Genomic DNA, 27,873 nt, shown 5'->3' with positions numbered 1-27,873 from the left:
TTTTTCCCTTACCACAGCTGCAAAAAAAAAATCTTTCACCCCCACGAGCCAGACGAAAAGACAGCTGTCTCCTTTCATCTGGGTCGGCCCGAGACGAGTAAGTTAGCCAAGGTGAGCGCCATGACTCCACCTCCCACCTATTCTTCATTTTCCAACAGACTAAACAACCGGAGTGCATTTTACGCTCCGCCACGGTCTCTAAAGCAAGTGGAGAGCACAGAGGAGCCCTCTCATCAGCACTCCTCACCACAACCACCCACCGTGCGAAGCAAACAGCCCTACCCTGCCCCTTCTACCCCCTCTGAGGGTGTTTGAGTTCCAGAGTTTGAAATAACGCTTTAAAAATGCCGAGCGTCCATTGTGATAATTCTTGTTTTACTTGACCAGTCTCCTCAGCCGTCCGGATGCTACCTGGCACCCACACCAGGTGTTTGTCTTTGAACTCTGAAGGGCCTGTTCCTGAGTGTGTCCCAGCATGCCCAGGTTTCCACCTGCCGGAATCCCCCCCCCCCTTTGTTCCCACATCGCCGTGGTTACCACAGGGGCCACCGACCGGATGGCTGGAAAGCACCAGCACTCAGTTTGACGACCGTGCTCTTAAACTGACAGACGGGGGAAGTCTCTGCTCTACACTTATGCTACTGTAATTAAGCTCATTACATAGTATCTGGAGCAGGAATTTGCTGCTCTGTGCCCATTAAAAGCCTGTGTACAGTGCTGCACTTCCTCTCAAAACAATGTTCGTGGCTGAGATTTGGGGATTGGGGAAACAACCAGTTGCTTCAAACAGAAACAAAATAACTATTCTCTCGATAATTGCCTTTCTTTGCTTACAAAGGTATTCGTGCCTAAAAGCTATGCAATTACAGACAGGAGCAAGGCATGTTGAAGACAGACACCTGAATGTTTTCATAAACAAGGTACCCCTTGACAGTTCGTTAAATCTTTAATTTATGCCATTGTCTCTTTGGATTACAGCATCTGCACAGAGAATGCATCTGCACAAAAATCTTCTCTGCATTTCCTCTTAAAATCAGTGTTTAAAGACTTTGCTGAACTCTCTTGATCAATGTAATAGATAATTAAATAAAAATCAGGCAACTCCAGAAAAAATAAGTAATTTAAGGAAGAATAATTTTACATTATTCTGAATTACGGTTAGCAGCCTGATCAAAAAAGCAGTTCTGTCTTCCTGTGTGGCAATTAACCTGTCTCCCTGCTTCTCAGCAAATGACTGTGACCTTCTCTGTACTGCTGTAAACCACAATTACCAATCCATCACACACCATGATCTGGTCAACGCTGTTACCATTCACCAAGTCAGCAGCACTGAATTATTTATGGCATGCGTCGAGTCACATAGACCTCAAGCGGCTATTATGAACAGCAATCCTGAAGGATAGTGTATGGGGGAGTGCTATTAGCCGCTGTCTTCAGAGAGAGCCAGGACGCGGTGCCAGAGCATTATCCATGACAAATGACTTGGCATCTAAGTAAATGACCTGCCCAAATTACAAATCAACAGAGACAAGGGTGTGTGTGTACCGTGTGTGTGCGTGCGAGTACGTGTTTGTGTGTGTGTGTGTGTGTGAGTATATGTGTGCACGTTCAACAGACAACAAAGCAGAGAGAAAGTGATCTACCTACCGCATACAGGGAGCCCTGGTAGAGACACGCTCCTGTTGGGAGAAAATGAGCACCATCAGGGGAGAGGCTCCACAGAAAAAACACAAAAATCAGTCCACCTTATAAAAACAGCACGGCTTAATTCATGAGCTGTACGTGGTTCTATAAGGTAGAAACATTCGAAAAACTATTCCTTTAGAACACAGATACTATCAGGGGAATTCCTCATTTTCAGAAATGTCCCCTTTACGGGCGCTGTATGTTCATATCTACGGTAAAGCTTGATTTAGAACCAAATGGCCAGTGCAGTTTTAAACCAGGGCACTGTGGATCTAAAATCTCTGACCTGGACATATCTAATGCCCGCCATAAACCCAGCAGACATGCACACTTGAAGCTACAGATGGGTTAAGAGCAAAGGGGTTAATACCTAAAACTGTAGCCCTTGGAAAGTTATGTGATTGATATTTGTGATGGTGGTGGTGGTGGTGGGGGGAAGGGGTGTATGGTAAGGAGGTCACAGCTTAAGTGTTTTTAAGACATTCGGCTACATTTACAAATGTAGCAACAAGCTCACCACTGCAGTTCACCCAAATTTGATCAGTTCTTCAGTGCATTTTTCTGTACTGTGTGAAGTATAGGTTCTGCTTGGCATGTAGTGTATACTTTGTGCTTCAGAACATATTTTACCTGGAGACAAAAGGCATCAGCAAAATTTGTGCTATTTTATTAATAGCACCTTAACATAAAATACGGCATGATTCAAGACTTCAAAGACTCTGTGATCATGCTCCTCAATTGCAGAGCGACGATGAAAAGACAAACATGCCTGAGTGTACACGCCTGGGAGGAGGTGGACTGGGTGATCCTGAAGGTGCATTACACAGGAATATGTCGGGCTTTGATGGATGAGGTATGGCAGCTGTACTGGAAACTGGCACTACTTTTTATTCATCCATAGCCTCTGCACAAAGGTCACAGACCTAATGTACTTCACCGTTTCTGGGCGCAATACCTTTCACTGATTTCTGCTTCCCATTACAAATGGTTTTATAAAATATTAACTAAGCTACTTGCAATTAAGCTACCGAACATGCATTCAGTAAATCCAGCTAATTTTACAAAAAGTTGCACTTCTTCAAATCATTGTAGTTTTTGGTATCCAAGTAACCGATATTGGAACGCAAAGTGCAGACTCGCAGTTTGTAAAGCTTTACGCATTGCGTGCGCACTTAAGACCTCAGGTGCCTTAAAAGTTAACACTACCATCAAAGCGGGGCTATTTTGTGTCGCTTGTCAATCGTCGGCTATGTGCAGAATCCTGAAGCAGCATTCCAATAAAAGACCGTGAAGCCGAGATGGAGCTGAAAAGATAATTGCGTCCATTCACGGCAACCGCTGAAGTCCGAATGCAAGCTGAATTTTAGAGTGACATTATATTTGAAGCATTAGAGAAATGAAGTTAAAACTGCTAAATCAATTCAACAATCTATAAGCCAATAAGTGTGTGAGCGTGTGTGTATGTGTGCGCGCGTGCGTGTGTTGTCCTAAAACACGACGGCCTTTTATTCACCGCTTTGTCAGTTTAATATCCGTCTACAAAACACCCCATAACCGTGGAAACCATGGAGAAAAAAACTTTATGCCAATCTGTATTTGTTTGATTGACAGTGCTTCGATGCAGAATAGCTGTCTTTGTTGGGACAAGGCATGCAATGAAACTTGTATTGAAATATATCAACGGAATGTCAAAACTAATAGAGATAGCCATCGCAACGATTTCAGGCACTCAATGTTTTTGGTTTTGGATCAGTCTTAACTAAGGTGGATTATTTTGGATCAACTGCATATTGAAATAGCATCACTGGTGCAGCAATGCAAGATATGTCGACTATTAGTAACCTATTAGTTTTCCACTTGGATTTAAATATCGGGCAAAAAAGCTTCTTCTTCGTCTTCTTTTTCGTTTTAGAAGATCATAGTTGAAGGAACCCAATCTAAAATAAATATCAAAATCAATCTTTCGATACCTTCATTATGATATATTACCTGTGGATCCATTTTTACACAGACCATGAATTCGTGTAAGCTATTTTATATTATGTCTAAAACTCGTACAACTATGGTAATGGGGAAAATGTAACCGACAGCACAGTCGATCATCCATGCATGCACTGTAGGCAACTGCACTTGCACTTTGTACAACAAGGACCTATAGCAGACTTACTGCATGCGTTCTTACTGCATGATCCACGAACGAATTCGGGATTATTTTACGCAGCCAATGTTACTGTCTCTACTTAACGAACGCAATGAATACCCACCGTCTGTTTGTCGAGGGATGGTGCCAACTCCGACCAAAGCCACAAAAACGATCCATATATTTGTAAAGCCCATAGTGTTGCCTGAAAAATAGGCTACGAAATACTTCCAGGAGAGCAAAAGTAAACTCGTCTTCTAGAGAGGTGAACTGCAATTCGTACCAGTCATTACTACGCTCTCGGTAAGTTACACAAGTAGCATAATTCGCCAGAAACTACCGGAATCGTGATGTGATGTTTGATATGCAGACAGGGATAATAAGACTGTTAAATTAAGCGCAAGGGCGGCAGGTATCCGCTCTGCACGGTGCCGTATTCCAGAATGCGGTCAACTGTTCACAGTCAACGGAGCTCCAAAAATGGACACATTACTCCTGGACCAAAAATTTAGTTTTCAAAAAGTAAAATTGCATGACCCAAGATGAGTTGTTTGTTGTAATGAGTGCAGTTCAAGCGCCGTCCACTTACGACTGCTGCGTTGCGGTAGGCTAGCGAGCTGTGCGGAATAAAATATAGCTGTAAGCTACCGAAGTCTTGCAGTACCCGTCTGCTTAACTCCAAAGAACGCCCCCCACACACATCGCGGTAGGAGTGATCCTAGCGCAAACTTCTGATGTAGCTACAACTATCCCCTTTCCCGTAAATAAAAGCAAACCCGCACTTTACAGCTCTTCTTCAAAGCGAATAGCACTTCACTTATTCACAAAGTCATGTCTGGACGGATCCAACCATGGGTTACCAACTGCAACAGCCTACATTCGTGCCTCCGAGCCATAGCCTACCTACACTTTCAACGGGGAAAAAAGGCGAACCGTACTCGGGACTCGGAGAAAAAAACATCAGAAGCATTCTCGCGCGGCTGAAGCTGATAATGACATTGCTTGATACAATTATGAAGAACAGAACAAAGAAAATATATTGGCTGTAAAAATAAAAATTTTAAATGCATTTATATTTCAAATCGGACTGAAGACGGGAAAGGGGTGCCGGGGTGCTGAGATTCCTCCAGGTCACGTGGGAGAACCTGATCCTCAGCATGCTTTTGTCCCCGAGAGAAGCGCACTGATCAAAAAGAACCTCGCATTTGAAAGCAGCCCCGAATTCGGGTCAGCAGTGTCAAAAGGGTTTCCTGTTGTTTCTTTATGTTTGTAAAAGGGACATGTGAGATGTTTCACCCGTTAATTCCCCAAATAAATAAACAAATAGTTAGGGTATTCTGTTCTCTTTTGTTCATGCTTCAGACAACAGCGATTAACTTAAAAAAGTCGAGAATTTATCTTACTTTTAACTGCCTTACTATCTGGTCATTTTCCAGTATCAGAGGACTTGCATCTTGATTATGAGTTACGAAACTGTCTCAAAAGTGGAGATAAAAGACAGGCCTCCAACCCTAGGATACCAGTGCCATTCATTCACAGTCAATATTACGGCAGTAATATAAAGGTCTCAGTCAATACATAACATTGATAACATGTTTACACGAATTCAATTTCATCCCGTTTTGGAAAGCAGTAAATGTGAATAACATTAAATAAAAACGTGAACTCAGTTAATTTAGCAACTGCCGTCATCCATGCGTGCCAACTGCATAATTTCGATTTAAAGCTCAAAACTACGGATTTTATGGTTTGGAAGAGGACGTGGGAGAAAACTGGTCTCTTAGCAGGAACAGAGAAGCTACACTTTGCATCCACACTTTTTCTTCTAAATATGTTTGCACCGTTTGTGCATTTCAAAACTTCTGTTAGATAATGAACATCCTTGGTACGGGTAACAGTGGTAAATGAGCCTGTTATGACTGGCTATGTTATTCCACCAGCTCAATTATAAAAGTGACCTGTTGGGTTGGAGGGGTTGTCGATAAAATTGTGGGCATAGATTCTCTATCCTAACCAGATGGTCACCTCTGGCATTCCTTAGTGAGGGAGGTTCCGGCTGGCAGCAAGAGTCGCCAGTGTTATATATTAGCATACAATAATGTTCTTCATAATGCCCAAGGACAAAATATCCATCGCTACTGCCATTGTTCTCAGCAGTGGCACTTCATGAATATTTAGAAACCGCATCTGTGGCGTGGGTGTAACGCGAGTTCACCCCCTCATTCATCAGTGAATCAGCGAATGCAACTCTGGAACATTGCATGTTTCTGAACTTCTGTTTTAGCGAATACGTGAGCACTACTCAAATAGCAGCTCAGTAAATATATGTGGTCATCAACTCAACAAAATAAGACTTGCTCCCATGAGGCATTTCGCCTGATAGTACAGATTTTATTTGAAAACGTGATAGTATTGACCAAAATATTAGAGTCAACAGATTTACAAAGTTAATCAATATTTATAGAATCAAAGAAGACCTCTCCTTGTAGTTTATGATCTCTGCGCACACAATCACTTTCTCTGGCCTCAACATTTTTTTTCTCTTCTGATCATTTCCCCTGAAGGAACATTTGTCACATCCTAAAAACACATCACTTCACCAACGGTCCCATCTTCCCAAGTTAACTGTTGATAAGAACTGTCGACAACATAAATGGCTCAGTATTATATTTCGAGCTCAAGGACAATCTAATAATCCCATATTTTTGCTTCCATGTAGTGTGTCATTGCTTTACATTTACATTTTAGTAATCTGGCAGACGCTTTTAATCCAAAGCGATTTACAAGTGCATAGGTTCTTCCACAAGTTAAAGCATCATTTTATTTTAAAGAGACGAATTCAATATTTGTCTTGTAATTAAATGTCCAAACAAATACATTGATTTGTCTTGCTAAGAACATAAACCTTACGGTAAAAACAAAGACACGGCTGATGTCCTTGGGTACTACACACAGATGAGTGCAGATGAAATTGGCAGTGATTCTTTCATCTGAACAGTACGGACATAATATAAGACACACAGCTATCAATGATTAGCAGATCAGTTAAAAAAATTGGGCAGTCTAGTACACTGATGAAGTTTTAATGTGAGTCAATCAAATTTGCATGAGGTAAATTAGGCATCAATCTAGCAAATGAATCCTAAACGATTCTGAAGCTCCTGTTAATTATCCAATGTATACACTGCCATCTGGTGTTCCACACAAGTACTGCAATGACACAGGAGCAGAGGCAGTAAAATTTTATGAGCAGAAAACAACCCATAACTAATGGACTTAGACACACTCTGCAGTAACGATTTTTTTCCTTCTGCGTAGAAAATACCTTTTTGTAAACTCCATCTCAACTAAGAATATCAATGAAATGACATTAAATCCTCACAAGATGGCAAGTTAAAATTAACTAAAACCATTACAGTGGGATCTACAAGATACAATTCAGGCAAAACCAGCTGATCGGAGTATGCAAGACATCTGGGTATGCCATTGCATGCTATAGTTCATAGAAATGGCTTATTCTGACATCCCCTGGAGTTAAACTGCTGGATAATTAAAAGCTTTATGAAGCCTTGAGATTTCCCCACAATCAGGCAGCCACAAACACTAAATTCAGACAGAATTAAACTGAGGGGCTGAATGTTATTTTGGAAGGGTGTTCCAAAGTTCAATTTAAATTTAGTTATGCAAAATACCCATTCACCAGTCCTGAGTTCAATAAGCAATGCCATATTAGCATATAGTTACCCTTTAACCCTTGAACATCAAGGATTAAATACAAAATGCTTAAAAAATGCATTTATCTACAACATACAGCTACTGTAGTTATCCTTATATGACTGGTTACCTTCAGAAACCTGCAATTGATTGCAAGCACAAGAATGAGAGAAGTGGAATGGTCTAGACAAACTGAGGCCAAGAGTCAATCTCAGCGCTAAATAATTTTCCTGCACTTTCATTACTTTCATTACATCAGAGATGTGCCCGTGGGAACATGAGAAGTGTTCACAAACACAGAGGTCAAGGGTCAATCTAAGCAGAAAATACATTAAATAAGTTATGCTGCTTTTGCTGCATCATCAAATGTTTGAAAGTTGCTCAATTTGAGAGAATGTGAACAAATACTACAGAAAGTAAACCGCATTACTGCCCGTGTAGAGGAGAAACTCACTGCAGGTAAGTAACAGTGCTGTACAACTGTTACGCAAGGGGAGAGGGTGTGGCATGAGAACACTGAAAACATGTGCTGTGAGCTGTAATTGTAATTGTAATTGTAATTATCGCTCTGGATAAGAGCGTCTGCCAAATGCCAATAATGTAATGTAATGTAATGTAATTGAGTGAGCCTTTTTGAAGTCTTGAAATAATGAAAGACCCTGCTCTCCACAAAGCACCATTTCCCAAGAGAGAGACGCATTCGAGTCTCAAACTGCAGAACATAACTACAGAATGAGAACAGGCCATTCAGCCCAACAATGCACACATTTTCCTCCCACTAAAGGTACCCAGCGCTCACGGTCTACCCACAGACTGGATAAACAGAGACTGTCAGAGTTGACTGTAGCTGGGAGTCTGATGTGCAATGGGTCACAGTATTACCCAGAGAGAGGGTTTTAAACAGCAGGGGGTTCTGCATTCTCTGCGTTTTACCACAATGCCAACACCTCCCTGCATTGGTCATCTACAGCCTACCCACACCAGCTGTTCAACAGATACTGTCCTCGCACAATGACTGCAAAATCCAAATGAAAGAATATGGAAAATCAAAGAGAGTGAGAAGAATGAAGGCCACAAAATGATTAAGCTTAAGCCAGAAACAAGCACGAAATTCATAACAGACTTTAATACTTATAATATAGGGAATTTTTACAAAGGGACGCAATGTACAAGACTTGAAACAGTCTCCTCCTCGACACTGGGAAGAAACTTCTGGAAGTGAAATTTCAGGGCTTCGCTGGTCGAGCTGGAAATGATAGCCCTCTCCACAAACGGTCCTGTAAAATCAAGGGGTCAAAGGTTAGACAAGGTGCATTTTGGGAAGAGAGAACTGAACTTCAAAGAGCAGAATAGAACATGTGCTGAGAGGTAAGAGAACCACGTTTCTGAGAATACAGCCGCAAAATCTGAGGTGACGTGGCCGTGTCCGGCTTCTTAAGATCTTAAGAGAACACCTTTCCGCCGTGTGAAAATCTCCTGAATGCTGAAATTCAAGTGTTGATGTGTTGGAGAAAAACTCTTTGAGGATACAAATTTCCTCAGAGAAGTCCTTCCTCAGACTCGTAAATTGATTGAATTTCTGCCATGGTGCCAGACTGACATATTTCCAGGATACCTTACGCTCAGGATTTGAATCAATTTACCAAAACAAACACCCCCTGATGAGCCCTCTTTAGCAGCATTTCCCCAGCTCACAGAAACTCTCAGCAACCTCAGAAACACTTGTTAATTGCCTTTGGCACAACTACATTTCAGATTTTTTTTCCCTCCAACAGTCTCATTAAGTGATGGTTGGCATGAAATCAAACGGAAAACAAATAGAAAAATCATTTAGTGCTTCTATCACAAAAAGCCCTAAAAATAGAACTGCTGTAAACTCAGTGAAACTGAGCTTCTCAGTGTTGGATAATATCGGTCAGTGGGGTGAGAAAAGTCTCTTCGCTCCTGACTGCTCATGACAGGCGCTAATGCGTTTGGGTACCGTTCCTCTCGGTGCTTTCTATGCATTTGCATTGGCGGGGTTATAAGTTTAACCATGTCTCCTGGCGGCATGGTGGTGCAGTGGTTAGCACAGCTGCCTCACAAGAAGGAGGCCAGGCCGACCAGGTCCTCTCTGCGTGGAGTTTCCGTGTCCTCCCCGTGTTCAAAGACATGTATGTATGTCGCTCCTGCCATTGCCCTGGAGCAAGGCACTGGCCTCAGGACTGGAGTGGGTCACCGAGAGCTGCACTGTCCCAATGCCCCAAATGCCCTTTCCTAGCCCTACCACCCTTACTGTACCACTCAGCTGCGTAATATTCTTCACAGCATGACTGAACTTGCCTTTCTACATATGCAAGTGGCTATATATAAGTGGCTAGCGATTGTGAATTCCAAGAAAAAAGGAAGCTAAAAAACAAGTCATGGTGGGAGTGTGGCAGTGTGTCATTATGGGTAAGGGCCTGAACCTATAACCTGACAGTTGCACCACCCTCTGAGGAAGGAACTTAACCCCCACCCTGAAGGAGGACAAAGAGACAATGGCTCTTTTACACCGAACACTGTCCAACTCACCAACAAATGCTTTGCTGGATGATTATTACACAATTCATTATTGTAATCATCATTCTGGCCCTCAAATTCAAATCCAGCCCTGGTTTTATATTGTTCCAGGTAATTAACTGAACAACTAGTGCTGCTGATTGGCCAGATTGTCATCACACCTGACTCCCAGGTAAAGGGAGGATGGAAAAGCAGCAGTTCTGGGCCCGTGATGTGACGATCCCTGTTGTAATGGCTGAAATGTTGAATGTTCTGGTTTAGGTGTGTGGGATACAGAAATGGAGTACGTACCGAAGCTGAGCGGCCTGTAGGTGCACACGTCCTCGATGACGGTCCGCAGGTTGGACAGGATGTGCTCCTTCGGCATGTCCAGCTGTGACAGACAGGAAGTATCCCCGCATCACGCCCAATTCAACACTTCCCCACAAATACAAGGTACATTTATTCTTTTCGGAACGCATTTCCCAAATGTGCCCCGAAAGTCCTGATCCTTCTTGACCTCTCTGCAGCGTTTGACATGGTCAACCACTCCATCCTCTTAGCCTACCTGGCATCTACAGGGATCTGTGACACAGCCTTAGACTGGATTAAATCTCATCTCTCTGGTCGGTCCTCCCAGGTGTCAACCCCTCGCCCCCTTGTTACAGGAGTCCCCCAGGGCTCAGTCCTCGGGCCCCTCCTCTTCTCCATTTACACAGGATCCCTTGGCCTAGTTACCTCTGCTCAAGGCATCTCATATCATTGTTATGCCAATGACACCCAACTCTTTCTCTCCTTCCCCCCATCAGACACACAGGTCTCTACCCGTATCTCCGCCTGCCTGAGAGACATCCAGAGCTGGACGGGCAACCACCATCTAAAGCTCAACCCAGGTAAGACGGAGGTAATCTTCATCCCTGCTCTAACCTCCGATTTTACCATCTCACTAGGGGATACCAGTGACCCCATCCCCTAGTGCAAGAAACCCTGGAGTGGTGATGGACAACAGGCTGTCCTTCTCCGAGAACATCGCTACGGTGACCCGGGCATGCAGGTTCTTCCTATACAACATCCAGAGAATCCGACCAATTCTCACCACCTACTCCACTCAGCTCCTTGTCCAAGCAATGGTCCTGTCCCGCCTGGACTATTGCAATTCTCTGCTGGCTGGCCTTCCAGCATCTGCCATCAGACCCCGACAACTGATCCAGAATGCTGTAGCCTGTCTGGTATTCAACGTTCCCAGACATTCACATGTCACCCCCCTGCTCAGCAACCTCCACTGGCTGCCTGTTATGGCATGCATCAAATTTAAAACTTTGGTGCTCACGTACCAGGCCGTTAAGGGATCAGCCCCTGTATATATTCAATCACTTATCAAGACCTATACACCAGCAAGACCCCTCCGTTCTGCCACTTCGTGCTGTCTGGCGCCTCCCCTTCGACACACCTGCACCTCTCACTCACGACTGCTGTCTGCCTGGCCCCACGGTGGTGGAATGACCTTTTTTTTTTTTTTGTATTAGCTATTGTATTGTTGTAATCGGGGTATTCTAGCTGCCAACTGTGGTAGGCTAGTTTGGAAGTTGATGTATTCTTCAAGGGTTCCGATTGTATCTGTATGGTCACACTAGGACTCGGAACCATACTGTCCTCTCAGGTCCTCTTTGCACTTGTACTTGTGTTTGATCTGCACTTCGTTGTACGTCGCTCAGGATAAGAGCGTCTGCTAAATGCCTTGTAACGTAATGTAATGTAATGAAAGTGCAATAATGTTCTATTTTGGTATACGAGTACATTTTACAAGCAAAAAGTCACAAATTAATCATGTACTGTTGGGTTTGGCTAGAATTTTATGTACCTATTGGGTACCACCCTAGTGACAAGGGTTTGTATGTTCTTAGACACTTCTTAATACCTTTTGTTCTGAGAGGCTTTTGTTTCTTTTCAAAATGGCAACAAATTCCTTCATAGTATCGCAAATCAATTCAAGAGATGTTTTTGCAGCCAAACAGACCGCAAGATGGAGCAAAATGTGAATTTCTCCACTGCTCCTCAGGGCTGGTGTAAAAGACGCAGATTTTGAAAGTGTGCCACTTCAATGATAAATGGTTCTTGGTAAACAACCTCCCGCCTTACACTGACTGTGCATTTCCCTTTAGCTGGTCCACATGCAGCTACATTAAGGCCTTGAGACTCTGTACAATAATGTTATGAATTGGCATCAACTAATATAGTTGTTAACATTTAATTAATTGATGTAGATATACATAAAACCTGAAATTAACTTTTCATTCGTAAATGTACTGGTTGACAACTAACTCATGTATTAGTTGCATGAATAGTTATACATTAGCAAACTATAAGATAAACTTATAATTAGTTAACCATTAACAAATGCATTAACGGTTTTCTTTTTCATTCCAACATGAGTTAGCATTAACTTATGTCGTTGTTAACATGAATTAATGGTGTACAAATACATAAACAAAGCAGTACAGACTGACTTCTCAGTAGTTAGTTAACTACATTAGTTAATGCCAATTTATGTAACCTTATTGTAAATCCTATACCTCATTCACACTTGAGCATGGATGGTTTGAAAGCAGATAGTATTAAAGTTATTGTGCACACTAAGGGTTAAAGCACCAGAGACAGTCAGCTACCCTGTTCACACCATCTATGACTGCCCCCTCAAAAACAGCACACACTTTACTGGGACCCCTGCAGGAAAGAAACACTGAATAATTCCCACTGTGACAGAGAAAATCATATCCGCTTCACTAAAGTGACAGAACACACACCCGTCATCTCTGGATGTCTGTCAGCAGATGACAGACAGACAGAATGTCCCATTTTAGGATTCTCTAAATGCATTCCGGATGACCTACTGTACACTGCGGCAACAGGAAAGGTGGTGTGAGGTCATTACGACAACAGGTCACATGGCGATAATGAGAGAGAATGTGCATGTTTACAGCGCACAGATGCCACCAACGCCACAGAAGAGCCACGCAGAACACAGCAAGGGAAACAATGCACTTTATATTCCACTAGGGGGAGCTCCTGTCAACTCGTTTGAATAACACACTGATGACACTGAGAGCCACTCAGTGGCCCAGAAATTGGAGTCAAAGCCAGGGCAGGTGTATAAACCATAAGTGTAACCTAATGTATTTACTGAGAGGTGTTTGTTGGCTTCAGTATGGCAGTATGCAAGTACACAAGTCTTAGAGGGCAACACATAAAACACAAATATTCACAATCTTTGGTGTCATTGTTCATGTACATGGGGTTGAAAGGTTTAAACACTTTCCTGTGCGTGTATTTTAATCCCCCCTTCTTTTTCCACCTGTCCTCTCTCCTTCCATTGTAATAATAGTAAAGAAAAGGATAACAGTTGGTAGCCAGCTGTGACAATGATACTATGCAAATAAATGAGAAACAGGGGAAGTTGTATAGAAAGTTGTTGACCATTACAAATACCAGATATGATGACAGAGACAGAGATGAGGATGTAGAACAGCTGCAGTGTATTTTTTAACATAAATGCACACAAACTTGCCCTTGGTTGACCCTTGCAGAGAGCCTACCGTAGCTATTTTGGTCACCACGTAGCAGTCTCTCTCCACCACGTACTCGTGGCCCGTCTTAAACAGGTTAAGCATCTTCACGATGTCCACTCCCACCAGCCCTGGAGGGGAAACACAATAGGGTGTAACAAGAGCCTCAAACTGGCCAATGGGTTAAACCCCAAGGTGTGAGGTCACAAATGTGTGATTAGAATGTTCTTAACACAAAATTCTAATTCTAATGTCACAATCACTGGAAATGGAAAGCAAGAGTTCTAGAATGCTGACTTAGAATTTTGGTCTTCCAAACATTCCAAAAAACCTAACTTCACTGATTTAACACAGGGGTTCCCAGCCCTGGTCCTGGAGAGCCACAGGGTGCGCTGGGGTCCCCAGCCCTGGTCCTGGAGAGCAGCAGGGTGTGCTCACCTTTGACAACCTTTGGTTTTAACCTTAAATTGGCAACTGATTCAGACCCATGGAAGAAACAAGGTGATGTGACTTAAAGGAGCACTGTCACACTTGTTTCAGTTCAGCTACTTCGGATGAAATGTGTGAAGGGCTTTTTTAAAATCACCGTCAGTGTAGCCGCCTCCTAAATATGGGGCAAACTTCTAAAGGCAAACACATTCCACGGTTTGGTTGAGAAAGTTGAGACAATTTAGTAGTGTTTTAATAGGGTCTCAGAACAATAGTAGCAGTCATTTTGAAAATGCATAAGGTCGATAATTATACTGAGGATTTTATGGTTGTTAAGCTTGGGACTGAAAGGATTAAGTAGCAGACTGGGTTAAGGGGCGGCCTGTGGTTCGATCCCCGGTTTAGCCACAATAAGATCAATACAGGCGTTGGGCCCTTGAGCAAGGCCCTTAACCCTGCATTGCTCCAGGGTAGGACTGTCTCCTGCTTAGTCCAATCAACTGTACGTCACTCTGGATAAGAGCGTCTGCCAAATGCCAATAATATAACAGGGACAGCCAAATAGGGACAGCCAAACAGGGACATTCAAACAGGGACATTCAAACAGGGACAGCCAAACAGGGACAGCCAAACAGGGACAGGCCCAGTTCCTCACGGATAGTCCAACAGGCCAACTTCCTCACAGACAGTCAAACAGGGACAGTCCCTCATGGACAGACAAAGTACTGCTCGAAGGTCTCTACCTCTCTTGCTCTTGGGGAACTTCTTCCGCAGCTTGTTTTTCAAGGGGGGCAGTTTACTGAGGAATTCTGGCACCGACAGGTAAAAATCAGCCTGTATTTCATCGTTCAGGATCTGAAAACATTTTGATTTTATTTTAAATTTTTTTTAATGTGATTAACTTGCAACAGATCACACAATTATTTTAAACCACAATGATGCTAAAGCATGAAACTTATAACAAAAAAACTCATGTGCCTTTACCCTCTGCTCTTCTATGAACAAACCTAAAGGAGCAGCTCAACGCCCTCTACAGGATCAGCGCCATTAACTGCAGGGTTATGTCATGAGCAGATGAGTCCCCACCCTTCAATTTCATTAGGGCCAATGATTTGACAGCCATTAGTCTCCCGTCTCATCCAATTGCTCACCTTTGGAATGAGCTCCTCCCCTCCCACAAACGTTGCACCGTTCTCAGTGGCTAGTTTGGCCTGATCTGGATCCTGTAAAAAAAAAAGAAAAAAAAAAGTGAAGGAGGTCTCAATGTCTTAACCAATCAATGAACAGATATAACATCACCATTTCTGTACAGAGAAGGTAGCCCAGTAAGTAGACCAGTAATATAGCCCAGTAGGAGCCATAATGCTACCAAGCACAAAGGTGCAACGCCACTAAAGTGTGCGTGAGCGTATATCCAAGATTGCATTTAAAGTGCTACTTGTATTTCCAGGTACAACATGCAGTGTTGCTTATTTGTAACCGTTTTTACATTGGTCAAAAATGTTGCATTTTGAAACAAAAATAAAAACCTAAAATATTCGATAATCACACCAGATGCCCACGTTTCTCATGTCAACATCATGCAACCATGCATCTCAGGATCCCTGTTCTGATCATTTCAAGATTTGAAACATCCCATGCTATAAGACAAGCAGCATAAGCCGGGCGCCAGCGCGTATGACTCGCCTCTGTGAAAAGCACCACTTTGTTCAGTTCGGCCTTGAACGGGTGCGGCAAATGAACCGTGCTCACAAACGTGTCCACCATTTTCTGCAAGAAAAGAAACATTCAAAGCGCCTGATAAGTAGCAGTTGAATGCAGACCTCTTCATGTTAACACTTCAATCTTCTGTTTTCATTCTGAATTTCAATTTTGAATGAAGAGAATGTCTTTAACTTGTGTTATGTACCAGCAACTGAGATAATACAACACAATTCAGAAATTCAACATCTTTATACCCATAGAAACAGGCAGCAATGGCTGCTACAATACAATGTTTAGGAATTCACAAAGATGAGGGTCACGAAACAGACAACTGAACCTATTCAGCATGTTAAAATCATCCTCTCACTTTAATTCTGAATCTTTCCAAGTGAATTCAGTTCATCCTATACTTCAGCATTCTGCTTGTGTCATTCTCCCAGTGGCTTTCCACCATTTCAGAGCTGATGGGGGTACACACACAGACATGTACCCCCTTGAGTTATCACTGTACTATAACCACAGTGGAGATTTAAACTACAAGTTCACTACCATCACATAAAAGAAAGCTAATTGTTAGCTTTAGCCACAATTATGGCCATGTTTTTAATCGAAGGTTAGACATCTTCAATAGTAAAGCTGAGCTCAGCATCTATGAAAACTAAGAGAGATTACAATGCATTATAATTGTGCTACACTTCTGTTTACCTGCAGCTGGTCACTTTTAGAGACAGAAAGCTCTTTGGCTATATTGACTAGAAAAACAGGAAAACAATTGCTTTAAAATAGTTACAGTATTATGCAAGAGGGAAAGGCCCTCATTGCAGCACAAGTGGCATTTCCCACTTACATGGAGCACAACAGCTGCAACACCCGTCAAAACCAAAAACTTTCCACACACAGCAGGATGGAAATCAGTGAAAACACCTCCCATACAGTTTTTTGTTGTTGTTGAAACAAAATATTGAGATTAGGCATATTGCTTTCCCAAGCACAAAGAACACACTCAACTGTCTGGGGCAGCCAGCCCCTGTGACAAACCTTGGCCAATTACAGATGACTGCAAGCTCTTCTTAACCAATCAGTGCAAGTTGATTGTGAAGATGCCACTGTAATTAATTTTCCTGCCAGAAGCACCTTGACCTGGATGTAGAGCTGCCAACAGCTGAAGCCCTTACCTTCTTCTCGAGCGTCATGTCCAGCTTCAGATCGATGTAAACAAACTGCGCGGGGGCGGTGTGTTCTATCTGTTGGAAGCTCTTTAGCATGTCCACAGCCGTGTCGGGGTCATAGACTGGCCTGGGGTAGTGCTTTATTACGTAGACGTCATCCACAGGGGCCCATGCCCTCAAGCCATACGGTTTATGCCGATTTGTGTTGTCAATGATCCTCACCTTCTTCTCCACCTTTGTCTTTTCATCTTTCTTTTCTTTTTTGGCAGGCCTGTGGCAGAATTTTTATATATTTAGTTTTTTGCGTGCAAACCACGTTTATTTTATAATATAAAAATGAAACTGTAGTCTGCATTGAACTACCATATACCACATTATAGTCAACTATAAATACAGGCAGAGTGTGAGTCAATATTAAGAAAATAAATAAAGTAATTAAATTACTTCACAGATTAATTACTTACTTTACTGCAGCAAAGGTCCTGACGGGGAGATGTCTAAGCGCAGTCTGTGAGACGCTAGCCAAAGTCGAATGACAAGGTGTCAACGAGTGTATGTGGCATCCAGTTAAAACTAGAAGATAAAATAAAAGCCATGCAGGTCCCAGACCATTAAAAAACCAGAAAGGTAGAAAAGTCTTAAATTAGCTAGCGTACACATATTTTATGATTGCCGTACCTACATAAATTTATTTTATCATACAAAACAAATACATAAATGATGTAGGCATCATAGGTAGCTGGCAAGCTAGCACTCACAATAAGTTATTATCTAGCGGCATTCGACAATTTCCTGTTACTAAAATGTTTTCTGGTTGTTTTGTGTTCGCTACAGCATATATATATTTGTGACTGTGTCGCGTCAGTTATCCGAGTTAGTTATCTCCTTAGCGACATCCTAAATTAGCAACAGTTGGACGTTTACACCTCTTAGCAGGGTAGCTGGACAGTTAAGACAAAGCGCATTCCCGCAAGAGGCTTCTTAAAGAAGTGACACCCAGTACTTGTATCATGGACTAGATTACACTAAGGAAAAAGAGATAATAGCCACATTAGTTAATTAATCTAGCTACGTGTTTTTATTAAACTGACCTTTTACTATAGTCCTCGTGCAGGCTGCCATGTTTACTCTTTCACGTGTTACATTAAATAGGGTCGTTTGGATTTAAGAACAGCAGGTCTTAGTTCCTACCGCAAATTTACAGTTTTTTACAATCGTTTTCACACTTGTGAAATACCATGTCCACTTTTTCAAAACACTTTAACACATTCACCATATCATTAGACTATGTGAACTAAACTGTGGATATTTTTGCATTGCTTTCATACTAAAGGCATTCAATCACCACTTCTTCCTAAATTCATGAATACCTCTCTCAGTCAATGTTCACAACCAGCAAAAGTTTGTACAAATACAGCAAATTTTGCAGACATTTAGATAATCTGTTCAAAACAATTAACTTTCAGTTCAAAACCCGATACAATTCTGATCATTGTGGAAGGAAATATGCTGCATTTTGGCAGAAAAATGAAACTATATGCTTGAAATACGTAAGACAGATCATTCTGATTTGAGCAGAAAGTTTATTCAATTTATTCATTTTTTTTGTTTGCAGCCTTGTTACCATCTATACAAAAGTGATCATACTTGCATTGAAATGTGCATGTATATAGGGTAAATATAGATGTAGTTGTCACTGAAGAGATTTTTCCGCTATTACTGCTGTATATGTACTGTTGAAACACCTGGCTGTCATTTCAGTGAACAACCTACCCAGATGTTTGTTGTTTGTGCCCCGTTACCACATATACAAAAGGGGCCATCTTTGGATTGGCATTTGAATTCTTTAGCCTTGGTGGGGAAAATGGATGCAGCCAGAGGCAGAGGAAGAAGACTGTAAGCCAGTCATAAGTAACATTTGGTCTCATGCGCTGGTCAGCTTGCTGACTTCCCCCTCCTGGAGCATACATTGTTAGCCCCCACCGTTGGCACACATGTCTGTGGGGGAGAGCTAGAGAAGGATTCTTAGAGGCACCTTCCTTTCTCACATTCCAGAACAGGAATATTGGAGATGGTATAAAGATGTTTCATGATAATCCCAGGTCAGAATATGTTGATGTTTGGTGTTATTCTGATTGGTTCAGTGCGACTGGTGTAATGGTCTAGTTTTTGTAACAGTCTACCGTTGATATCATAACCATTCAGGAGCCGAGTGGAAACTGGGCAAAAGCTGTCTCTGTAGAAGCCATGTGTTTTAGCCCTCTGCCTGGTGGGCCTGGCTGTAAATTATAGATGGGTGACTCACTTTTAGGGCCTGGATTTCGGAGATAAGGAGAAGAAACCAAACAGTCTGGGATGTCTCCTTTCCTTTCATTCACCCAAATCAGGTTTATCCAAAAGGTATATTACCATGAGAGGCACAAAAACATATTTACAGCATAATGCAGTTATCATGAAAACTCCCAACTACAGCATTCATAGATATGATGGGGCGGCCTGTAGCATGGTGGTTAAGGTCAGGAAGGGCTGCCATTTGTGAGGGGCCTGAGAGCTGGGGTTTCAATGTTGTTTAGACTACCTGTTGGGGAGTTAAGATGTATGAGTGGTCCAAGGCCAGTTGGGTCATGGGAAAAGAATCCTCCCGAACATTGGTGACCTCGCTGTGACCCCATACCTGGTCACTTCCAAGGGGGAAGACTCCGGACAATGCCACAGTGCCCTCATTTGGGCACTGCTGCCATTACACCGGTGACTGTTCTCCTAGATTAAATATTCAAAACTGCTATTAAGATAGTAAATAGACCCGGTAACACCTTGAAAACATTGCCCATGTGATCCTTGTATTATTGCATTAAGTCTTATGTAATGGTAACAGGAATTGCATGTAAAATGGATAATCAGGAGGGAAGTTTCATGATAACTGCAACATAATAAAACATAAGGGTAATCTGTTTGGTATGGATGTGATCTGATAAAATCAAGGAATCGGATGAGATACATTTCATACCAAATGGAATTTAATAAACTATAGTTTCAGTATCCCAAGGGAAAACCTACACGTCCTCTCCTGGTAATCATCTCATTTTCCCTACTCAACAACCCCCAAGGGTGGGGGTCTAAATTCCAGATTTGACCACCCCTCCAGGTTGATTTATGGCACTGCCGCCTGGTTTCAAACGTATGATTTGGCATAAAAGCAAGGGAGACAGACCAATCTGGGAAGATCGTATTCGACTTCCCACACAACATGTCTTGTGTATGTATGTATGTATGTATGTGTAGCAGTGGAAGATCGTATTCGACTTCCCACACAGCATATTGTACGTGTATGTAAGTATCAGGAAGATCGTATTCGACTTTCCGTACGGCATATTCTATACTCTGTGTTTGTGTGTAGTCCAAGCAGGCTAGGTATGATTATTTACTCTATCTCTATTCTTACAGTTTTTTACAATCGTTTTCACACTTGTCTCAATACCATGTCCACTTTTTCAAAACACTTAACACATTCACCATATCATTAGACTATGTGAACTAAACTGTGGATATTTTTGCATTGCTTTCATACTAAAGGCATTCAATCACCACTTCTTCCAAAATTCATGAATACCTCTCTCAGTCAGTGTTCACTACCAGCAAATGTTTGTACAAATACAGCAACTTTTGCAGACATTTAGATACTCTGTTCAAAACAGTTAACTTTCAGTTCAAAACCCAATAAAATTCTGAAAAATTCTGAAAAATGAAACTATATGCTTGAAATACATAAGACAGATCATTCTGATTTGAGCAGAAAGTTTATTCAGTTTATTAAATTTTTTTGTTTGCAGCCTTGTTACCATCTATACAAAAGTGATCATACTTTGTAGGGGAAAATTCACAGAACGAAAGATCTCCCTCCTAAAAGCATGATAACCAATCACAAGTCAAAATCAGACTCCGCCTTAGTGAGCAGGCTGGTTCCTCCAAAACTCTCGACGATGTGTGCTAAAAGTTTATCAATATATCTGTATTAAAGTATGATATGTACCCTGTATAGTTTCAAACTGATTAACTGCTAAATTGTGCTAGGATTACACAGTGAGCCCAGCCAGCTGGCAGGGGGGGGGGCCCCGTCTTGAACTGTGTAGACCAAACTGTCAAGGACACGGGCAGAACGAGATATGACTGACCAGCTGATTTCTCCAGGACTCTCGATGTTTTATGCCAGGAGTGTATCTATTTGACCTAGAACATTAATTATAGCTGAGCTTATGAAAACGCAAGAAACCACAGTGAAAACTGTCGAAATGAGAGCAAAGAATGCTACTTACATTTACTCCCTTAGAAGAGAATAATTAATCAAATGTTTAGTATGTCTGTAGATTAGAAAAGTATATTAGAAGTGAATATTAATGAAATGTTTAGTTTGTCTGTGAGCGTAATGATTACTGCTGCTTAGTTCGTCTTATAAAAGCGAAAGATACAGAGTGACGTGTATGGATGACGTGTTAGAGGGAGGGCATCCAGAACTTTCTGAGGTCTGGTAGTTTGCCAAGAGCAGGTGCGGGGTGAAGTGAGGACACGTAGTTGGCAGAATGCCCTGAACTTTGTACAGAGTTGGCAGAGCATAAGGACCGTTGGCAATTTGCCACAATGACGTTGTGGGAGGAGCGTTGGGAGGAGTTACGATAAGAAAAGTGTGGGTGATTTGCCAGAATGAGGTTTTAGGAGGAGTTGTAGGTGGAGTAACTGTGTATAAAATGGGTGTACAAATGCCAGTCGGGGTTCAGTTCTGGAGAGCTGATCTGGCTTTATGCCCGTGTGCTAATAAAGTCTGATTTTCCTGAAGATCTTGCTGCCTGGTGTCGTCTTTTCCCTCGCGAAGATGTTTTTCGACAAATTGAAGATTTGGACTCTGTCGTTTCCTAGACACGACAACTTGCTTTGAAATGTGCATGTATATAGGGAAAAGATAGATGTAGTTGTCACTGAAGAGATTTTTCCACTATTACTGCTGTATATGTACTGTTGAAACATCTGGCTGTCATTTCAGTGAACAACCTACCAAGGTGTTTGTTGTTTGTGCCCTGTTACCACATATACAAAAGGGGCCACCTTTGGATTGGCATTTGCATTCTTTAGCCTTGGTGGGGAAAATGGATGCAGCCAGAGGCAGAGGAAGAAGACGTCGCGGAAGAGCATCAACCAAACCAAGTTCAATTGATGTGTATATTACAGCAGTACTGTGATTTCAGAAGTCTCCAGAAAAAGCAGATGTATCAGTGCACATTTGTCTTTGACTCACTACAGGACCCAGCGGTTACCTCACACAGTCACACAGGGGGGAAGGGGAAGAATGTTTACGCCTCAACAGGAGGATACAATAGTTGGGATGGTCATTGTCAATAACAGCATCAGGCTAAGAGAAATATGCAACAACATAATCGCAGACAACAACATATTTCCAAACATTGACACTACAACCATTCAGGATGAAACAGTTGTACACTGTCCCCTTTGACAGGAACTCTGAGGGTGTCAAGGAGCTCAGATACCAGTATGAAGTTTATGAAGGTATATGTGAAGGTTGGACATGGTATTGAGACAAGGAACAATATGAAGTTTATGAAGGTATATGTGAAGGTTTAGGACCACCACCCACATGAACAGATGTCACTTCTAGATGTAATGGCTGCTGGGTGTATGGACATAACAGTGGAACATATCCAGGGCTGGAAAAGGCACGCAAAGAGATGTTTTCCTCGGTGTATAGCAAGAGATAACATTTGGAGTGATGTTGATGAAAATCTATAGCCAAATGCAGAGGACAGGATGGATGGGCCAGGCCAACAGTAGACTTCTGATACTGATAGGCAGACAATATATGTGCAAATTACTGTATATAGTGAAAATATTGCTTTTTGGTATGTATTTGTTATTGATTGTAATGTACTTTGAGTAATTGATTGTATTGTATTTTTCTTTTCTGAATTACAGTATATTGCACTGTGAGAACAAATGTCAAAATACTGTAAACCCTTTGAAGAATACTGTTGCTTTTGTGATTTGTTTCTTTATCATATATTCTTTTATGTTACATAGTAAAAATGTGGGATTCTGGGATTCCAATATAGTAAAACATTCATTCATTTACAGTTTACTGTAAATTTACCACACTTAGTCATGACATCTATTGTGAGAGGCAAACCAACAGATCAAAAGTTTCTTTAGCTACTTGGCTTGAAATATTTGTGGATGCAAAAATAGAGGAAAGGGAAACATATTTTGTTTGTTTGTTTGTGTTTTGTAGTTCATTGTACATTGAGTGACAAAGTAGTCTTATGGGAGAAAGCATGCGCTATAGTTATGGCAGCAAGAGTCACTTTTGGGTGAAATATTAAGTGTTTTGGTGGTTGAAGTGCCTTTTGCACCAAAGGTTAACTGATGTGCTCAGGTGTGTGTTTCAAAAGCACACTGTGTGAAGAGTTTTGAAAAAGTGGACATGGTATTGAGACAAGTGTGAAAACGATTGTAAAAAACTGTAAATTAAACCAGGCAAGATCAATTGAGCACGGAAAAGTATATGAATCTCAATCAGGCATTACATTGTATCATTCCATCACTTCCTGTTTCACTGGAGTTGGTTGCATCTTGGGGTCACCGCCTCTCAAAAGGAACTGTGAAGTGGCACCTCCATACCAACAAACTATTTGGAAGGACAGCATGAAGACAGCCCTTACCAAACATCTGTATGTTTCCAAACGTCATTGGAATTATCACTAGAAGAGAGTACTATGGTCATATGAGACCAAAATTGAGCATTTTGGCCATACTCACCATCAACATGTTTGGCGGAAAAAGAGGAATGCATACAAGGAGAAGTAGCTACTGTCAAATATGGTGGTGGGTCATTGATGTTTTAGAGATGTTTTGTTGCCAGTGATCCAGTGGCGCTATTTAAGATCAATTGCATAATAATTTCAGCAAAGTACCAGGACATTTTGGAAGAAAGTCTGGTTGTCTCTGCTAGGAAGCTAACACCTGGTCTCATGTAGACAGTCCAGCAATGATACATTAAAAAGATCCAAAGATACATTAAAATCAACACAGGAACCCTCCAAATGTGTTCTCTAAACTTTTCAGAAATAATAGGAAAAGACTCATGGCTGTCATCTTTTCCAGGGGTGTTAAATTATTAAACCAGGTGTGGCAATAATTGTGAAACCTGTTTTTTTCGGGAGAAAATATTTTTTATTTGACTTTGGTTGACATCTTTAATACATAAAGCACAGTACTTTAGTCAGGTTGGAAATTAAAGCATATATCAATATCTGTGAAAGCATATATCAATTGAGCATATTTATCAAGGGTGCCCACTTTATTTCATATTTTTGGCACATACTGCTGAGATTTTGTTGCAGAAAATGTCAGTTTCTTCAGGAAGCATCAGCTGTGGTATCCCGGGTTTTTCTTTCTTTCTGAATTTTTTCTTTCTGTTTTATGTTTCTAGACACAAGACAAATGATTTTAATCTTTCATCCATTCTCAATTTGGTAATGAGGCTGTCAACTGTCAAATCATAGCTTTAGGCTGCTTTGCTCAAGTAGTGTGTGTGTGTGTGTGTGTGTGTGTGTGTGTGTGTGAGTGTGTGCGTGTGTGTGTGTGTGTGTGAGTGTGTGTGAGTGTGTGTACATGTTTATGCTGGCATGTTTACGTGTTTAAACTGTGTTTTTAGAGACATTGTACTTACTCCATCACTGCCTCAATGAGCTGCTGGGTACTTGGTGCTTTCGGATCCAGACAAACAGTCCAACCATTTCTCAGTGTGATTCTGTTGGGGAATAAGAGATGGTAAAAGTGAAATATACGCTCACAGAGCACTTTATTAGGAATATTTTTACTTTATTACACTAACGTATTCATGTGATTATCTAATCAGCCACATGTGTGGCAGCAGTGCAATGCATACAGTCATGTAGATACAGGTCAGGAGCTTCAGTTAATGTTCAAGTCAACCATCAGAATGGGGGGGGGGGGGGGGGGGGGGGAATGTGATCAAAGTGACTTTGACCATGACCATGATTGTTGGTGGCAGACAGGGTGGTTTGAGTATCTCAGACTCTGCTGATCTTCACGCATACTAGTCTCTAGATTTTGTAGAGAATGGTGCAAAAAACTAAAAACAATCCAGTGAGCAGCACTTCTGCAGACAGAAACACCTTATTAATGAGATAAGTCAGAGAATAGCCAGACTGGTCAAACTGACAGGAAGATTACAGTAACATAAATAATCACACATTACAACAGTGGTATGCAGAAGAGCATCTCTGAGCATACAACACATCATAACTGTAAGTGGATAGGCTATAGCAGTAGAAGTCCTATAAATACCTAATAAAGTGCTCTCTGACTGTATTATTAAACAATTCTCAATTATTAGTGGATGAAGATTTAGGCTTGGAACACCAAGTTAGTGTTTTATAGGGTTTTTTTTTTGGGTTTTTGTGTGTGTTTTTTGGGGGTTTTTTCGTTGCATATTCACTTGCCTCGTTTTCACTTTCATATTTCTCATGATAAAAGCCTATTTCAAACGGTGGCCGCCACTCAATAACAATCACCCACACGCTTATCTACTGTTACATTCTTCTTTAATTTTCACTTCTCCACCCCAAGTAAAGGAAATACTGTTTCACAGTCAAGTGCGGCAGGTCGCGTGGGCGGATGGAGCAGCCGCATAAACTATTGTCGCGTTGGATGGCAGTTGATGAGCAACGGTTTATTTCCCCTGCAACCTCGGCTCTCCGCTTCCCTTCTGAGGCGCTGCGGTTAGTTCTCTCCACTCACAGTATCTCGATATGCCGGCACTGCGCTCCCAGTGGGATGATCTGCAGCTGCTTGACCTGGCGAGGGTTGATGGAGGACCCGGACGTTCTCAGACAGCGGCAATTAACACCAGCGAATCCTTCGGTGGGACAAACTGGGAATAAAATGACATTGAAATTCCAGTAACTCATGGGTCATAATCGGGATTATGTGGCTATATGGTATTGAACATATTTCAAAGAATATGTTGGCTTGCTGAGTATAGACTACCCTAAAAGATCACCAGAACCATCTACTTTCATTTATTAAGCTTTATACAGATTTATTTGCATGCATTGTCAAAGTGTGCAGTAAAGTGTGTGAAAAATCACACATAAAACTCACGAATAACTGAATATTTATGTACAGTTTCTTCTTTTATGCAGGTGATGTTAATAAAGCATCTAGATGTAAATATTGCATAATGAACATTACAATTTCTATATGCTTAATGAGAAAAATTGCTTCTAAATGTTTATGAATATGTTATATAATTACGTAATTTAATGAATTGCTGAAATGTGTAGGCTAAAGATCCACAAATGGATAAATTAATTAATGAGAGCAAAATGTCTATATTATACATGTTGCAGTCTGAATTCAATGCTAATGAAAAGTAAACAATAGCTTTGAATACATATTATATGTGAAATTATAATATAATTATAATATGTCGTATTCATATGAAACATTTAACTCATTTTGATGGTTCTATTTGATTTGCAAACCATGTCCGAGAAATTTCACATTTCATAAAAAAAAGAAAAACATACTTGCTGTCAGAATATTGATGGATTTCTTTTTTTTAACCTCTTTTAAGATTAGGAAATGGAAAAACATTGAGAAATTAGACCATATTCTAGCAAATTTAACCACATAAACTTAAAATCTTAAGATTATTTTCCAGTCAAAATAAAAGAAAGACACTGAAAATATAGTTTACTGATTATCTAGATTAGTTTGAAAAAATTTAAAATAACATTTTATTAAAAATTGGCTAAGATTTGATGTCTATGGTGTTACCAACAGATAATATCTATTTACAAACTTCTAAATTACTTTCTGTTGGAAGTGATTGTACAAAGAAGTGGGAAGTCTGACAAGTTTGACCTACCAGGCACTCTCTCATCCCTTTTGTTAAATTTTACAATTTATTACTTGTTTATAACATGGAGTCTAGCTTTTGGATGAAAAATAATACTGAATGGTGGATATTTTATGACTCCACATGTCTTGCTAAAAGGGCTGCATGTTAGCTTTGAAGAAATTAATTATATATTTGCATGCAGTTGTCTTTGGTGTTACTGTCTTTGGTGTTACTGCCCTTCACAGTGATATCACAATAGAGATTGTAAATGTTTATATAGCATACTAGCATAATTTTTATGTTATTTTTTATATCACATGATGATATTGTATAATAAAATATTGTACCATAAGTGAAGGTAACACCACAGACATGAATTAATTTTAAAAAGCAGATTTATTTTAAAAATCATTAAGCTCTCAAATTTGTGGAAGAATAGTGGTAAGATGTTTCCAAATGAAAGACAGTTCATTGAAAGATTATTGTTTCTTGACATTTTATCGGCTGGTTTGCAGCAGTTAACAACGAATCATCCGGATATAAAGAGGTCTCACCATAGAGTGCGGAAAAGCAGACTGCCAGGGCAATGAAGAGGAAGCGAGGTCTCGGCGTCATTCTTTCGGTGGTTTACGCAACTCGTTGTGTCTAGCTCGTGGCTTGGTCTCGGAAGCTTTCAGAGTGAAGTCCTCCCAGGAATTTATAGCTGAAAAAACGGAAGCATTGAAGAAGCTTTTCTTATTTTCCTAATTTGAATAGGAAATGCTAATTTGAATTTGAATTCACTGCTATTGTATATTCATTGGTCAAAACAATTTGGGCGTGGGAGATGCAGTTCACGTTCACATTATACATTTTGGAACAAAAATCATAGGAATATAATCAAGCTATAAATAAAATACCCCTGCCTATAAATACCTATGTACATCCATACATGAGTAAAAGTGATTTAGCATTTGCATACCAAAAAATGCATTTAAGTGTGTTGGTATGAATCATATAGCATTTAATGTGATTATG

At 41.0% G+C, this 27,873-nt stretch overlaps 3 protein-coding genes across 3 annotated transcripts in view; all 3 read right to left on the bottom strand.

The window, feature by feature from the left end:
* Positions 1–4,574, bottom strand: part of fras1 (Fraser extracellular matrix complex subunit 1) — a 135,469-nt gene extending 130,895 nt beyond the window's left edge. The window contains exons 1-2 of the mRNA XM_061259739.1: positions 3,951–4,574; positions 1,648–1,679 (exon numbers count right to left, since the gene is read on the bottom strand). Coding sequence (XP_061115723.1) covers positions 1,648–1,679; positions 3,951–4,023 — 105 coding nt within the window. The 5' untranslated portion in view covers positions 4,024–4,574. The remainder of the gene's footprint in view (positions 1–1,647; positions 1,680–3,950) is intronic.
* Positions 4,575–8,648: 4,074 nt separating this feature from the next.
* mrpl1 (mitochondrial ribosomal protein L1) lies at positions 8,649–18,145 on the bottom strand. Its single transcript, XM_061259531.1, has 9 exons — positions 18,017–18,145; positions 17,390–17,498; positions 16,932–17,196; positions 15,739–15,822; positions 15,204–15,275; positions 14,796–14,907; positions 13,654–13,754; positions 10,373–10,454; positions 8,649–8,817 (listed from the first exon to the last, which is right to left on the bottom strand). Exons 1-9 carry the CDS (start codon positions 18,045–18,047, stop codon positions 8,690–8,692), a joined length of 984 nt encoding a protein of 327 aa, XP_061115515.1. The 5' UTR covers positions 18,048–18,145; the 3' UTR covers positions 8,649–8,689.
* A 5,990-nt stretch (positions 18,146–24,135) lies between these two features.
* LOC133141347 (alveolar macrophage chemotactic factor-like) lies at positions 24,136–27,546 on the bottom strand. Its single transcript, XM_061261885.1, has 4 exons — positions 27,411–27,546; positions 25,752–25,884; positions 24,658–24,738; positions 24,136–24,413 (listed from the first exon to the last, which is right to left on the bottom strand). Exons 1-4 carry the CDS (start codon positions 27,469–27,471, stop codon positions 24,344–24,346), a joined length of 345 nt encoding a protein of 114 aa, XP_061117869.1. The 5' UTR covers positions 27,472–27,546; the 3' UTR covers positions 24,136–24,343.
* Positions 27,547–27,873: the final 327 nt, after the last annotated feature.

The sequence above is a fragment of the Conger conger genome, chromosome 11 (assembly GCF_963514075.1).
Source record: "Conger conger chromosome 11, fConCon1.1, whole genome shotgun sequence".
Lineage (NCBI taxonomy): Eukaryota > Metazoa > Chordata > Actinopteri > Anguilliformes > Congridae > Conger > Conger conger.
This window is presented reverse-complemented; position numbering and strand designations above follow the sequence as displayed.